Source organism: Cricetulus griseus, chromosome 5 (genome assembly GCF_003668045.3).
Source record: "Cricetulus griseus strain 17A/GY chromosome 5, alternate assembly CriGri-PICRH-1.0, whole genome shotgun sequence".
NCBI lineage: Eukaryota > Metazoa > Chordata > Mammalia > Rodentia > Cricetidae > Cricetulus > Cricetulus griseus.
In genome coordinates this window covers 127,526,920-127,543,151 of record NC_048598.1, presented here as the reverse complement: position 1 = coordinate 127,543,151, position 16,232 = coordinate 127,526,920, and the positions used below count along the sequence as shown (strand labels likewise).

General features: G+C 41.4%; 1 protein-coding gene across 14 annotated transcripts in view; it reads left to right on the top strand.

Moving 5' to 3' along the window:
• Syne2 (spectrin repeat containing nuclear envelope protein 2) overlaps window positions 1-16,232 on the top strand; it is a 289,785-nt gene that overhangs the window by 119,808 nt on the left and 153,745 nt on the right. For all 14 annotated transcript variants that reach the window (XR_004770080.1, XR_004770079.1, XM_027418272.2 and 11 more), the window contains 9 exons: window positions 630-801; window positions 1,283-1,395; window positions 2,405-2,607; window positions 3,610-3,729; window positions 3,820-4,111; window positions 5,398-5,549; window positions 7,250-7,559; window positions 9,044-9,208; window positions 11,335-11,676. Coding sequence is in view for 12 of the 14 variants with exons in the window: in XM_027418272.2 (XP_027274073.1) it covers window positions 630-801; window positions 1,283-1,395; window positions 2,405-2,607; window positions 3,610-3,729; window positions 3,820-4,111; window positions 5,398-5,549; window positions 7,250-7,559; window positions 9,044-9,208; window positions 11,335-11,676 (1,869 nt within the window). In the remaining 2 variants the exon portion in view is untranslated. The remainder of the gene's footprint in view (window positions 1-629; window positions 802-1,282; window positions 1,396-2,404; window positions 2,608-3,609; window positions 3,730-3,819; window positions 4,112-5,397; window positions 5,550-7,249; window positions 7,560-9,043; window positions 9,209-11,334; window positions 11,677-16,232) is intronic.

The following is a 16,232-nucleotide window of genomic DNA, read 5'->3' as shown; positions in this document are numbered from 1 at the left end:
CAGTAAGTGCCCCAAGCCTGATGATCTGAGATTAAACCCCTGAACCCACAGACATTGCACATGCATTCACATGCACACAGTGGCTCACATGTCACACACACACACACACACACACACACACACACACACACACACACACACACACTCATCAAATAAATATATAAAAGTAGAAAAGTAAATAGCACTGTACTACACATCAACTATGAAATAGACTTATAAAATAATGAAAACCTCTGAAGCCTGGGAGATGACTCAGTTGTCAAAGTCCTTGCTGAGTAAGCAGAAAGACCTGAGTTCAAATCCCTAGCACCCAGGGGTTTGGTTTGGTTTGGTTTGGTTGTTTTTTAAGCCAGCCATGGTAACCCTGGTGCAGGGGGAGCAGAGCTGAGGGAATCGCTGGCCAGCTAACCTAGCCAATCGGCGAGCTCCAAGTTCAGTGATCTTAATAAAAATGATACTATAATAAGATGCAGAATAATCAAGGTTGACGCCTGACGCCCATATACACTTGCACACATGCATCCACAAGTACGTACATGTATACACAGACACACAGATAGTGAACTGCTTATGAGCTGTGGAGTGAGCCAGTGTTAGGATGCAATGCCGGTGGTTTATTCTGATTTCAGGAGATCAAGCAGCAGATCCTCCAACAGAAACACAGCATGACAGTCCTCCAGAATCAAATAGGGTGTCTCACTCCAGAGCTCTCTGAATTAAAAAGACAGTACGCAAGTGTCAGCGATTTATTTAACACCAAAAAGAGCACTCTGCAGGATCACTTTTCCACATTCTTGAACGGTGAGTGTGATGTGTCTTGAACTTTGTTCTGGCACTCTTGAAATATGAATATGCTAATTGCACTGTGTCCAAAGCCTGATCTACACTTGACTTCTAGATCAGGGCTGTATTTAAAGGAATAATATTTTGATAAATCCTTTGGGGCAAACACTGTTGGTGTGTGGTATAAGTAACATCCATTTCTTCAAGCCTAAAATCTTTATTTCATAGTCACTGAGGTCATGTGGTCAGTCTGTGTCTGAGGGTGTGCCTGTGAGCATGCTGCCCTTGCAGGTGTCTCTGGATGCCCTGTGTTCTTGGAAAGGTGTTTGTTCCAAAAATACATCTTGTCGCTCTCTATACTCAATGGGTTCTCAGCACTGGGTTTCAGAACACCTCATGGCTTTGCCCCTGCTGTTGGGAGCAAGTTCCTAGTCTCCTATCTACTAAGGTATATGAAGTCCTGTTTGAATATATAGAACTATTTTCTTTTCTCCTACAGACCAGTGTAAGAACTTTAACGACTGGTTCAGCAACATCAAAATGAACCTTCAGGAGTGTTTTGAGCCACCAGAAACAAAAATGAGCATGGAACAAAAGCTGCAAAAACTTTCTGTAAGATACATATGCCAAAACGTACCAAAACTAAAGTGTTCAAGAGAAGTCTCACAATGTTGTCTGGGCTGACCCTGAGCCCTAGGGTTTAAAAATTTTCCCAACCTCCCTCTCTGACTCCAATAGCTGAGCCTTCTGACTTGGTTTAGATGATACGTCATGTTCTTAAGCTTGTTGGTAGCTTCAGGTACTTCCTCCTAACCCCAGCCCTGGGGCTATCAATACCCCTGGATACTCAAGTCCTTTATATAAAATGGCAGGGTGTTTGCATATACCAAGTGAATGTTCTCCCATGTGATCGCTGCTGTTCTATTTAGCGCATTGCTTGATGTCCTGTTTACTTGGAAAGGTGTTTGAACAAAAAACACACCATATTGCTCTCTATATTTAGTTGGTCATCAGCACAAGGTTTCAGAATGTATCATGGCATCACTTCTGCTCACCTTTACTGTGGCTCATTCCATGGGCCTCAGAAATTGATGCCCAGACCTTGAAACATGAACACTGGGGTGGTGAGAATCTGGGCAAAGGTAAATGCAGAATAATCTGTTCAGTTTCACATATGGAATGCCAGACAGAGGACAAAGAAAGTATTTATAAGAAGTGAAGGATCACCAAGATAGGAGACGTTAGCTTTCTCCATCTTGTTTACCATGTGAGTTTTGTATTGGTATTGCATTATTTTTGCTTGATGTAAGCCCTAGAGATGAACACACACATATTCTCTCTCTCTCTCTCTCTCTCTCTCTCTCTCTCTCTCTCTCTCTCTCTCTCTCTCTCTCTCACACACACACACACACACACACACACACACACACACACACACACACACAAACAACTCTAGAGCTATTGAGGATGATCTGTCACTGGAGTCGGCCTCATTTTCCTAGCCCTTCTGTAGAGGGTGTTAGGAAGGAGCCATGCATTGATACAGGTTTGCAAGTACCAGGGGGGGATGGCAGACACATTTGGACTTCCCAGTAGATGTAATTGACTTCTTGTGTTTAAGGACTTCTTGACTCTTGGAGGAGGGAAGAGTAAAATCCAGCAGGTACAGACTGTTCTGCAGCATGTGAAGATGCTCCTACCCAAAGCTCATGTCAAAGAGCTTAACAGCTGGCTTGGCAGTCAAGAACTGGAATTAGAAAATATGGAGTCCGCATGCCAGGCCCGAGCCAGGGAACTGAATGACTCCCTGCAGCAGCTCCTGAGGTAGGAAATAAATAACATCTCCTAAGACTATTTTGGTAGTGACTTCTAGTTCACAATGTACAGCATATGCTGGGATATTCAGTGTGTACACATTTCCCGAGTGAAGTAGGTACAGTTGTTCCTCGCTATCTCTCAGACACTGGCTCTTGGGATCCCTGTGGTGCTCAAGGCCTTTCTGTAAATTGGGTGGTATTTGCAATAGTTGATGCACATTTTTCCATATAGTTTATTTACATCATCTGTACATTACCTATAATAACTGATGCCATGTAAATGCTATATAAATAGCTGTTATACTGCATAGTTAAGGAATGTGAACAAGGAAGAAAAAAGGCTATATATACATTCCAGTACAGGAACAAATTGTCATCAAATAATTTGGATCTGTTGTCATTGGGATCTCATGGATTTGGAACTCACTATGCAGAGAAGTAAAGTATATGTTTGTGTATGAGTGTTGCCTACATAGATGCTTGTGCACCATGTGTGTGCCTGGTGTCTATGGAGGTCAGAAGAGGATGTCAGATCTCCAGGAACTGGAGTTAGAGATGGTTGTGAGCTGCCATGTGGGTGCTGGGAAGTGAGCCCAGCTCCTTTCAAAGAGCAACAAATGCTATTACCTGCTCTACATTGTTCTCCCTCCCACATTGGTATACCATCTAAGGCCTCACAGCAAGCATTCTATCCTTGAGCTGTCCTTTCTAAATGCTGACTGGACTTCTAAATCCAGGGTCTTTGCTGGGAATAGAAAACTCTAGGGGATTCTTTGAGTTATCCAAAATGGTAGAGTTCCAGGGGAGAGTCCATTGTTTCTTGATCTATTGATTCCATGCATCTGTTTGGTTCTTTTTCTTTATGAATTCTACTGCAATATAGGCAATGACTATTTAAGTTTGGATATGTATCAAGTTAGGGTTTAAAAGAAAACTAGAAAAACTCTATTGATGTATCTTTGGCACAGTCATCTTTTCTTATGTCCTAATCTGTGAATTGGTCTTGCAGATTGGATGATGATTGCAGAAGCCTAAGTAAGTGGTTGACTAATCAAGAAGAGAAGTGGAAAGAAATGGAAACACCAGGAGAGAAAATGGATCTGTTTCACCAAGCATTAACTAGGAAGAGGTATGGCGATCTTGATGGAAATGTATTATTTGGTGATATGCTTTCTCCATTGGGTCCCGATAAACTGACAATGGTATTTGGAAATTACAGGGAACAGTTTGAGATTGTGGCCCGGCTGAACGACTCTCTGAAGGAACATGGGCTTATGGAGGCAGAAGAGACAATCAAAGAGTCGACACATCTGGTTGATAGATACCAGGGTTTATTGAGACAATTACATGAAATTGAGGAAGAGGATAAGTTATCACCTGCTGAAGACCAGAACTTTAATGGTCTTGCACATGATGTAACTCACTGGATAAAAGAGATTAAAGAGTGCCTTATGGCTTTGAATTCATCAGAAGGCAAAATGCCCCTCGAAGAAAGAATCCAAAAAATAAAGGTATAACCGTGGAAACCGAATTTGAGAGGTCAGAGTGAACTCTCATTTTGCAAAGCTTCAGAGGGAAACTGCAACGATTCCTTTCTTAATAGAAAATAAGATCACCGTGGGATGGTTGAAGGAATTCAAATCGCTGAGCTTACAAAACAGAATGGTGGTTATGGATCTAAAATTAATCTAATGCATGTGAAAGAGAAAAAGTATGTTGTTCTCTTCGAGGGGGCAGCGATCACCTAGTTATTCATCATCCCTTGTAGCAGGTAGAAATAAAGGCACTAATCAGCACAGGAAGAGGGAGTATGAGAGGATGCAAAGTCATCTCATCTATCTATGTCCAGACAGCTGAAGGCTCACAATGTGGATGGGAAAGGTAGAGAGGAATCTTGGGAGTAGGTAACCGTGCTCTTGAAGCATTATTGGATACACAGTGGGTATGTGGGACAGGGGGGTCTTGAATGGCCTCTCCATCCAAGAGGAGAGTCACTAAATGTGACTTATTAAAACCTGCAGGGACAGCAGTGCAGGTGTGTACTGGGGTTGCCTCGGTGGGGGCACCATGACAGGAAAAAGTCGTGAGCAGTGAGCTACAAGGGTTGCTAAGACTGAGTACTCAGAGTCACTGGGCTATGTCCCCAGACGTTATTTCACCAGACTGTCCTGAGTAGTCTCTTCAAAGACAAGAACTCTGTTTTATCAGAGCAAAGAAGAGAAAGGGAACAGGGAATTAGCCTGTCATGGTGGAAAAAAGAATGAACAGGAGGGACACTTTTCCTGTGGGAAGCCATGAGTCTCTTCTTAGATATGTAGCAGTATCTGTTCAAGGTGCTACCTCTGACCTTCCATGTCAATATTAAGAAGTAGCTAGGAAAGCTGGGTGGTCGTGGCGCACACCTTTGATCCCAGCACTCAGGAGGCAGACGCGGGCGGATTTCTGTGATTTCAAGCCAACTTGGTCTGCAGAGTGAGTTCCAGGACAGCCAGAGCTGCTATGACACAGAGAAACTCTGCCTTGAAAACCAACAAGTGTCCAGGAAGGAGAATTAGTGGAGGTTTTGAGAATCAAGGGCAAGCAGGAATGCAGTTAGTTCAAATCAACATGTAATTAAAAATTACATGTATACCATGAAGCAAGAGTGTCTCCATCTTTTGGAGTGTATATAAAAATGGAAGTGTTATTATGAAATAGACTCTACAGTTAGCCTCATGGTCTAAGTGTGACAAAAAAGGTCTCATATCTGACATCTGGAAGTAACTCAGATAAAGTTATAGAACCTTTGTGATTTCAGGAAATCATTTTACTGAAGCCTGAAGGAGATGCCAAAATCCAGATGGTAGTGAGACAAGCTGAACACTGTGAGGCTCCGTTGGTTCAGGAGACCCTTACGGATCTCAGCAACCAGTGGAACCATACGCTCCATCTAGCCAACACATATCTAAGGTAAAGGCTGTCTGTTTTCCTTACAATGAAGTCATAGCAAGTGTTTTGCCTGCCACGTGGGTTTGGATAAAGTGGCTACTGGAGAGAAGCTGTGAGGGGCACCCATGGTGGTCTCCAGAAGAACTGAGAGATGGGGGTCACTCTGGCTGGTGCATTGATCAGTAGGGCTCTTAGCAATAGATTGATTCTGTCTTCCCTCTTTGCTTCTTAGCTTAATCCTTCCCTGGCATGTGAGAAGACTATGGACTAATGAATCCTTTTAAATCTTATTCTAAGAAATTCTTAAATGTGTGAACATTGATAAATATTGGCTGAATCCTATAAACATATTTCTAGTGAAGATTCTTTTTGTTTAAACTGTGTGTGTGTGTGTGTGTGTGTGTGTGTGTGTGTGTGTGTGTGTGTGTGTGTGAGTGTGTGAGTGTGTGAGTTTTTGTGTGTGTCTTTATGCCTGAATATGTTTCTGTGGGTTTCTCCAGCCTGGTCTTGACCCCTTTGCTCATCACTCCTCCCTCTCTGCGACTAGATTCCAGGAGTTCGGTTCAGTGTTTAGCTGTGGGTGTCTGCTTCTGCTTCCCTCAGCTACTAGATGAAGGCTCTAGGATGGCATATAAGGTAGTCATCAGTCTCATTATTGGGGAAAGACATTTAAGGTAGCCTCTCCACTATTGCTTAGATTGTTAGTTGGGGTCACCATTGTAGATCTCTGGATATTTCCCTAATGCCAGATTTCTCTTTAAACCTTCTATTATGGTATCTCTTATCCTGCTCTCCTCTATTTTTCTCCTGACTCAACCTTCCTGCTCCCTCATGTCCTCCTCTCCCCTCCTCCCACTAGCTCTTATAACTTAATTTAACCAGTTTCTCTTCATCTATGTTTTGCCTCAGGGCTTTTTACCTTTCTTTCATTCTGTATGTCCTATTCTGTGTCTGGTTGGCTGGCTGCTGCCTGGCTGGTTTGGGGCATCCCTCCCTTGTTCTCCTCATTGTCCCTTGAGTCTAGATTCCCCTTCCTACTTATTCTCTGTGCCCACAAGCCCTGCTTACCCCTCTACTGCCTTGCTATTGGCTGTTCAGCTTTTTATTAGAACAATCAGGTATCTTAGGCAGGCAAAACATCAAATCTTTGTATTATTAAACAAATGCAGCATAAACAAATGTAATACATCTTTACCTAGTTAAAGTAATACTCCACAACAGGCCTCTGATTCTCAAGTAAGCTAGGCTGGCTGGCCAGTGAGCCCTAGGTATCCACCTGCCTCTCTTGGATGGTAGTCATTTATGCTACCACACCTGAGTGTTTCTTTTTTACATTGGTTCTAGGGATTGACCTTACAAGGCAGGCACTTTGTAGACCTGGCCTCTCTTTTTTCTCAAGCACCACTTGCTTCAGCTTTATGTAAGGGTAAAATAGGACTTTATAATATATTTAAGTAAAGTAAACATTGCTGGGGTAGTTTGAAATTAGAACATTATTTTGTAAGAAATACTGTGTAACAATTATGTCTTAGTAGTACTCAAATAAATTCTCAGCTAAGGTTAGTGCTGTTAAAGGGTTGGAGTGTTCAACAGTCCCTGGAAATAATATGCATATTATTTAATTTCCACTTAGGAATAATGTGTGTTGGAATAGAGTATGCCAAATGGCCCTTCATTTTGCTTATTGTCATTTCTATTCAAAACTCTTTTGCAACATGTAGCCATCAAGAAAAGCTTGTACTAGAAGGAGAAAAGTATTTGCAGAGTAAGGAGGACCTGCGGCTGATGCTCAGGGATCTGAAGAAGCAGCAGGAAGCTGGCCTTGCTCTACAACCTGGCTTGCCAGAGAAACAAGCCCAGTTAAAGATTTGCAAGAAATTCCTCCAGAAAGCCCAAGATTTGACATCCTTGCTAGAAGAGCTAAAATCTCAGGGCAATTACCTTTTGGAGTGCACTAAAAACCCTAGCTTCAGTGAGGAGCCATGGCTGGAAATAAAACAGCTGCATGAAAGCCTTCTTCAGCAGCTCCAGGTGAGATGAACAGAGACAATCCCTGTGCCTGCAACAGTCACCACACAGGATCCTTGCTCTGAACTAGTATGTGGATGTTGTTCTTTTGCTGAACCCAAAGCTTTCAGTGGGTTTCAGTTTTATGTGAAAATGCCAACCCTCAAGAAGGCAAGAATCTACCCAATTACTTTTGCTAGAAGAAGCCATTGCGTATTGATTGTTTTATTATTTCCTGTTGTTATAATTCCCCTCTTCAGGAATCATATGTCTTAAAGTTCCTTAGGAATCTCTATAAGGATGGCAATGTGGGCATTATCCACCTGTTAACACATCCATCCTTTCCTCCGTCCATCCATCTGTCAGTGCATCTACTTATACACCTCCCTGTCCATCAATGTATCATCCAATATATCCATCTGTTAACACATGTATCCACTCATATACCCACCTACCCACTAATCTACTTCCTCATCTGTCATCCATCCATCCATCCATCCATCCATCCATCGTAATAATTTGTATCAGTTGTCTTGTTCCTCCCTTGGACCTTTCCACGAGATCTACAACAAAATGGATTGAAATAAATTGTTCCCTTGTCATAATGGAGTCCATTCTTTCAGTAAAACTGGTTTTAAATCTTTTTTTCATTTTTTGGTTTTGTTTATTTTTTTATTTTTTTATGTGCTTGGTGTTTTGCCATGGAACTGGAGTTACAGACAGTTGTGAGCTGCTATGTAGGTGTTGGGGATTGAACCCAGGTCCTTTAGAAGAGCATTCAGTGCTCTTACTACTGATCAATCTCTCCAACCCCTGTTTTTAATTCTTTAGACATTGAAAGCCAGGTTGAGTGTAAGGATTACCTGGATAAGAAGTCTTGCTTATCCAATACCTAGAGCTGGGTGTGGATTCAAATGCCTACTTGACTGGATGTTCTGTAGGTTACTTCTTGCTGGTGTCTGATATGGTGTGGTCCTCTGATTTCCTTATCCCAGGGAGATTATATGAAGATAGTTTGCTTTTGGATTATGATTCTTTTATTCCAAGGAAAGGAACCTGGAATCAGGTTGCTCTCATACAGTCTTATTTTGAGATGCAGACTCTTTGTTTAAAAACAACAAATAAGAGAAAACTTTACTCATTATGTTTGTGATTTAATGTTATAACTGTAGTCATTTTCCTTTGTATTCTCTTGACAGACAAATTGTCTTTAGGAAGGGAATTAAGGCAAGAAAACACACAAAGAACAAATGTTTTTATTAAGTCATTTTTATGGGGAGATGGAGGATTTCACAGTGACATACCTTAAACACTACCAATTCTGGGTCAGTTATGGGAATATTCTTGTTTCAGTGTGAAACCTTATATGTGAATTGTATATATTACAATGTATATGTATTATATGTTATATCACATATATTATAGATTATGTGTGAATTATATATCACATTATATAATTTCTGACTGAAAACATATAATTTGCTAATTGTCAATGGTTTTATTTGTAGGATTCTGTGCGAAAATTAGAGAGTCATGTTCAAGAACATAGTTCATACCAGATTTGTATCACAGACCTAAACACCACACTGGATGATATCTCCAAGGAGTTTGTCAGTCTCTTTGATGCATCTAAGGACCAAATAATGGTTGAGGACAAAATGCAGAAATTACAGGTATTGAGCAATGTCCTAACATAATACACATTGTGGGGGGCAGGGAATCAATATTCATGACAACTTGACGTTTTAGTACCTTTGACCACGGAAATTCAAGTGTTATTTAGAAAGGTCTTAGTAGTCTGGGGAATAAATGGGGACATGCTAATCTAGTGGTCAAGTCCATTGGTGAAGCTATTGAACAGTGATTCAATGGACACGTAGAAGGGATAATTCTACCCATGACCAGCCTGTCACTTCTGATAGTCTTTGTTTCAGAAACAATACAATTCCAGGGGATTTTGAGAAGCCAAATGATAAAGACAGCATAGTATGGCCTTGGGGAAATGTTCCAGTTTGCATTCTCTATCTTGGGCGAATGGGCATTGTATAATAGTTGCCCTGCCAATTTTCATTCTGGTGGACTATATTAAAGCTCTCCCTTAGCTGGGTCATGGTGGCACACTCCTTTAATCCCATTACTTAGGAGGCAGAAGCAGGCAAATCTCTGAGTTTGAGGCCAACCTGGTCTACAGAGTGAGTTCCAGGACAGCCAGGGCTACATACAGAAATCCTGTCTCAGAGGAGAAAAGGAAAGAAAGAAATGTTATGATAAATCTTTCCACCAAAAGCCACCGAGCCCCACTGCCACATGTGTGCTTTACGCCAGGCGCCCGCCTGAGTTAGGGCCCAAATTAACACACAGAGAGACTTGTATTAGGTTCAAAAGCCGCTTGGCCAATGACTAGGATTCTTATCTGCTAACTCAGTCTTAATTATTGTAAATCTATATATTTTATAAGACTTATAGAGGATGCCTTTTGCTGGCGCCCTCTCTTGCCGGTGGCTCACTTCCCGCCGCTGGAGGAAGCGAAGGGGAAAGAAGAACACTTCCTGTTTCTCTTTGCTTAAATATGAGTCTCCTTGCTATGTCACTTCCTGCCTGGATCACCACTTCTCTACTACATTGCCCAGAATCCTCTTTGATTCCTAGTCCCGTCTAACTTGCTGTTTCATTGGCCAAACAAGTACTTTATTCAATAATCAATAAGATGAACATACCCAGTACATTCCCCATCAATGAAAGAAAGAAAGAGAAAGAAAGAAAGAAAGAAAGAAAGAAAGAAAGAAAGAAAGAGGAGAAAAGGAAAAATAAAAACCTCTCTCTAATGGTAGAGCCTTGTAAGATTTTACGTTCCTATTTCTCCTGCACCAAGCATCCCTCTCAAGTGGGGATCAGTGCTCTTACCTACATCTGCAAAACACCCTTCTCACTGCTTGTTCAGCCAATGCAGCAGGCCTGAGTAGTGCCGTGTATAGAATTAGCTTTCAATTTTAAAGACAAGCATTAGATCGATATGGGCATCCCAATGGACTCTTTATTGTTCTGATACTTTCCATGGTGCATGTTTGAGTTTTGAAAAGCCTGAATATTCCTTTTTTGATTGAAACTTGGTATAATGCAGATACATGCAAACACCCACACCTATCAAATAAAAATAGATAAATCACGTGGTGGTGCATACTCTTAATCCCAGCACTAGAGACAAAAGTATGTAGATCTCTGTGAGTTCAAGGCCAGCCTGGTCTATGTAGCCAGTTCTAGGCCAGCTGGAACTACATAGTGAAATCCTATCTACCTCCATAAAACAAACAAACATACATACATACATATATACATACATACATCTTTTATTTAGTAGATGTGGTCATGCCTATATTCTGGCCCAGAAATGTTAGAAGAGGGAGTTGGTCTTTAGGATTGTATTTATAGACATTTGTAAGCAGCCAGTGTTTTTAACTACTGTGCCATCTCTCCAGCCCCAGAGGCTGTCTCTTAAGTGGAATATATCCAGTGAATGCCTACTGTATTTTACAAACTGTGCTATGAACATTTTCCCCATTATTTGCTATGAATTCCCTGGCATCTTATGAAATCTCTTAGAGAATTTGATGTGGGATGCCACAGTAGTTTGATAATTTCCATCCAAGTTTCTTCCTTGAAGTATTGACACTTTCTTTTCTTATAAATACATGTTTTCATATTAGTGAAGCAGAATACTTTGTGATTTACAAAAAGTCAACAAACCCTTCTGAGATCTGAATGGCAATACTTTTTACAACAGCCTTTTCTCTACTTCTAGGAACTAGAGAGTGGACTCCGTTTCCAAGGCGGTGCATTAAAGAAGGCATCTGCATTAGCAAAATCCATCAAGCAAAACACATCTTCAGCAGGACAGAAGATCATTAAAGATGATATAAAATCACTTAAGTGTAAACAAAAGGATTTGGAAAAGAGAATTGAATCTGCCAAGCGGGAGACTGAAAATGGTCTCAACAGCATCCTTGAATCCAAAGGCTCCACAGAAAAACATGCAAAGTTTCCTCTGCCAGGTGGAGAGATGCTGGCCACTTCTGATGTGCCTGAGCCCACTCAGGAGTCAGCAGCAGCGGGCAAGTCAGAGGGAACCTGGGAAACAAACGAGGTAAGTGCCGTGATTGCGCTCTGTAGACACCGAGTCTGAGAGTAAAGAGGTGTGCCTCTTTCAAAAGAGTCTCGAATCAAGCATTCTGATTTCCTAATTAAGTTCTCAAAAGGACAGGCTATTTATGAGGCTCTCTTGTCAAAAGAGCCCTCAGAAAACGGTCCAGATTTCCGTGGTGAAATATTACTGTGCAGTCTGTTCAAATGTCAGTCATCAATTTAGGCTGATTATTCTCACCGATTTGTAATCAGATATAGTTTCTTGGGTCAAGAGCACAAAGGCAAATTAGAAAAGGCAAAAGAAAAGAAAATGCACTGTAGCCATTTCCCCAGAGCTCATCCCTCCCCCCACCCCCCAATTTGGTCAATTTTGTAAATGAAATCAGAGAGTGCTGCAAAGAAATAGGCTCCTTTCTCTTCTTTTGTTAACTCTACTGCAAGTACACCTTCGAATGCTACCGGGTCATTAGTGAGAAAATACCAGTGCTTAGGCAGCTGAATTTCCTCAGAGAAGGAAGAAGTGTGTTTTCCTGTGGCTCTTTCTTTTTTAAAATGTTATATGTACTACACTTTTGAAAGGTTTGTTTACTTATTTGTGTGTGTTGTGTGTGTGTGTGTGTGTATGTGTGTGTGTGTGTTGAATCCATGTATATGTTCATGTGTGTGTAGTGTTCAGACACATACCCCTCTTTATGTGCACAGAAGGCCTCTATAGTCTCCATTTATTCCTTTGATTTGATGCAGGGCCATTTCCTCATCCAGGGTGGAAACCAGCAGGCCTCAGCCAGCCTCCCATCTCTGCCCCTCAGGGAGTGGTGCTAAAGACTGCACAGCACACCCAGCTTGTTACCTGAGCCCTGGGATTCGAACTCCAGTCATAATGATTGTACAGCAAGTGCTCTTAACCCTGAGATCAGATACAGTCCAAACACATGGTACTGCGGAAGCGGGCTAGTTGCTGAGTTCACATTGTTGCCAGGATAGCCCAATTCAATAGAGTACATTGAAAACTGCAAAAAAAAAAAAAAAAACAAAAAAAAATCATCATCCAAAAATGACTTTTAATTTTATTAAGCTTCAATTTAATCTTAAATGATAAGAATTAATGAGAGTTTATGGTGGTGCACTGAAAGGAGGGTTTGTTCTGTTGATTTTCAGAGTAGTTAGAGGAATTTAAGACTTTATCTTTTTAGTTGTGCTGAAACACCACAACAACTGAAAACCAGTTGGGGAGGAAGGTGTTAATTTGGTTTACACTTCCACATTGTAGTCCATCACTGAAGAAAGTTAGGACAGGAACTCCAACAGGGCAAAGACCTGGAGGCAGGAGCTGACACAGACGCCATGGAGGAGAGCTGCTTACTGACTTCTTCATCATGGCTTGCTCAGCCTACTGTCTCATAGAACCCAGGACCACCAGCATAGGGATGGCACCACACACGGTAGGCGGGGCCTTCCCCCATCAATTGCTAATTAAAAACATGCTCCACAGCCAGATCTTACAGTCGGATCTTGTGGAGGCATTTTCTCAATTGAGTTTCCCCCCTTTTCAGGTGATTCTAGCTTGTATCAAGATGGCATAAAACTAGCCAGCACAGACTTCAAATAACTAAGTCTGGATTACAGAAAAACTGGTTTTAATTCTGCAGCAATGTGCTTTCTTCTTTTGTAATGTGACATTCTCCTGAATCTGAATTTCATATTTTTCTACCACCGGTGCTGGCCATCTTCTCATTATATGTAACATGGTACTATGTAAAGGTCAGAGCAATGTCAATACTGAACAGCAGCACTGGTGGAAGAGATCAAAGATCGAATCTATTGGTAGATGATAAGATCCAGGTGGAATGAAGCGCATGCCACAACTCAGTGTGAATGACTTCGTGGGTGTCACAGTGTGATGAACACACAGGGTACATGAAGTAACAATTTATTTTAAGTTGATTGGTCCCAAACTATGGTAAGAATGCTGGCAGAGCCTAACAGTCCCAGCTATTTCAATAGGCGACACAGTGAAACCCGATCTCGTAAGACAAAGGCAAATGAAACAAATACCTGTTATAACAAAAGTAAGCCCTTGATTCATTACCCACATTTATTGAATGCCAGTGAGATGTTTGGGTGGGTAAAGTTGCTTGCCACCAAACCTGACGCCCTGAGCTAGAGTCCCAGGGCCCACCTGGTCTTCAGAAAGTTGTCTTCTGACCTCCGTGTGCTTGCTGTGATACATGCACAGCCTCCCTCACACACAGATAAATCATGTAAAGCATTTTTTGAGACCCATTTTTATGCTAATTGTTCTCATAGAATATGAAGATACAATTTATACAGCTTTAAATCTAATACTAAACATTTCATTAACATTCACCTTACATGCCATTTTGGAGTCCTGAGAAACTTTCATCAGGTTTTTTTGTTTGTTTGTTTGTTTTTTTTCCAAGACAGGATTTCTCTGTGTAGCCCTGGCTGTCCTGGAACTCACTCTGTAGCCCAGGCTGGCCTCCAACTCACAGAGATCCGCCTGTCTCTGCCTCCCAAGAGTTCGAGGGGTTTGAGAGCAACCTGATAAAGGTGCTGGGATTTGAGCTCTGATCATCACAACAAAGCAGAAAGCACTCCTAACCCTGAGTCATCTCTCTAGCCCCTTGACAGATTATTTTAAATATTCTCTAGAAGAATTTTGTACAGCTTTTTTCCCCTCAATTTTCACTCCATCTACTCCTCTTTGTCCCCCATTTCTGTCTGCCCCCCCCATTTGTCTTTTTCTTTCGTAGTTCTGGGTAGTAAATATTTCCCCTTATTAAATAACATTGATTTGAGTTTTGTTGAAAGTATTGCTGTGCCTGCTATAAATCACTGCGATAACATTTGAATCTATTGCTCAGATTTTTATTGAGATGGAACGAGGTATTTTAGATTGGGACTTTCAGTTGACCTCATCTTAATATTGGTGTGATTAAGACAGGCTAAGAGGCAAAAAGAAAGGGAGAAGGGTTTTGATGGTGCCCATTCAAAGCATGCTTTGTATTTTTAATGAATGTGATACCTAAGTATTGTTAGGAGTGCTCAGACAGAACTACCCCCCTTTCCTGCCCTCCTGCAAAGGTCAAGTGAATTATCCAGTAAGAGCTGGTAAAAAGTGAGCGTTGTCTAGTATCCTAGGACTGTATCTATTATCAAAAGTAAATGAATCACAGTGAATAAAAACAAGGAAAATCATGCATTCCTAATTTATTATTTTTCCAAAGATAATCAAGACTGACACTTAATGATCTTTCTTGTCCCATTCTTCCCAAGTGGCAATCTATGTGACATAATTGCTTTGAAATTCCCAAAACTTTTTGTCTGTAATTATTTTTAACTTCCTTGTCTTCACTACATATAACTGGGTTTCAGTTCTTTTCGAAAAATATTGTGAGCATTTATAATTTGATGTATAAGAGGCATATGTAGATAAATCCTGGAAGACAAATGGTCATACACATGGGCCAAATGTACCAGGCCTCCAACAACAGGTAAGCAAGCCAGGGACATGGCTGGAGTCAGTGGTTAGAAAGGATGGAAGGCCATGTAGTGAGTGAGGGTAGGGTTCAATACTGTAGTGAGTGAAGTCTGTGTCACCTGTTGTTTATCCTGGAATCTTAGTAGGAGGGTGTGCGTATGTGTGTGTTGGGTGTGTGTGTGTGTGTGTGTGTGTGTGTGTGTGTGTGTGAGTGTGAGTGTGTGAGAAGCCATTTTTGGGGGCTTGTGTCCACTCTCCCTAGCAAGCATACTTCCTTGCTCTTCTGGCCAATATTAAAGTCTTACTTCTTGTCTTAGAGACATTCACAATCCAAGGTTTATTTTTTTTTTTCTCAGAACCAGTGATCTCCAAAGCATGTCTTTCAGCATTTGAGAACATGATCCAAAGGCTTCAAAGGAACCTTATGAAATGTCTCTTAGTTAGGAATGGCAGTGTGTGCCTATAGTCTGAACAGTTGGGAGTGGATGGGGGCAATCTGGAGTACAAGGGAAACCAGCTACGCAGACAGTTGGAGGACAGCCTGGGCTACACGGACACTGTCTCAAAAGCCAAAAGAAAGTGTCAGTCCTAACCCTTAGCTTTCATGGTAGGGGGTTGAAGTCCAGCAGAGCTGGGGCAGGGACTTGGGCATCCTTTCTTAGTCTGACATTTCAAACTATGTCCCACTGTTTTACTTAAGGGGATGTACAGACAGAAAGTTGGGGGTCTAAATAAGATCTGCAAATGTGAGGTTAAATGAATTCAAATAGCTTTTATTTATATATATATATATGCTCTCACATGCTCTCCGACCTTTGCTGAGTATGGGTACTTCCAATATTTCCTTCAAACCTCTACTGTCGTTCAGCCACACCCATGCTCCAGCTCCATTGTTGCTACCCAATGGCTAATCGACTGCTTGATTGATCGTTCCTCAGTTTCTTTCCATGCAATTCATTATTCACAGCCAAAAGAAGCTCAAAACATTCTTAGGTTTTCATCTAACTTGAGTTCATGTCTGTGTCCCTTCTGTCAAAACAAAACAAAACAAAACA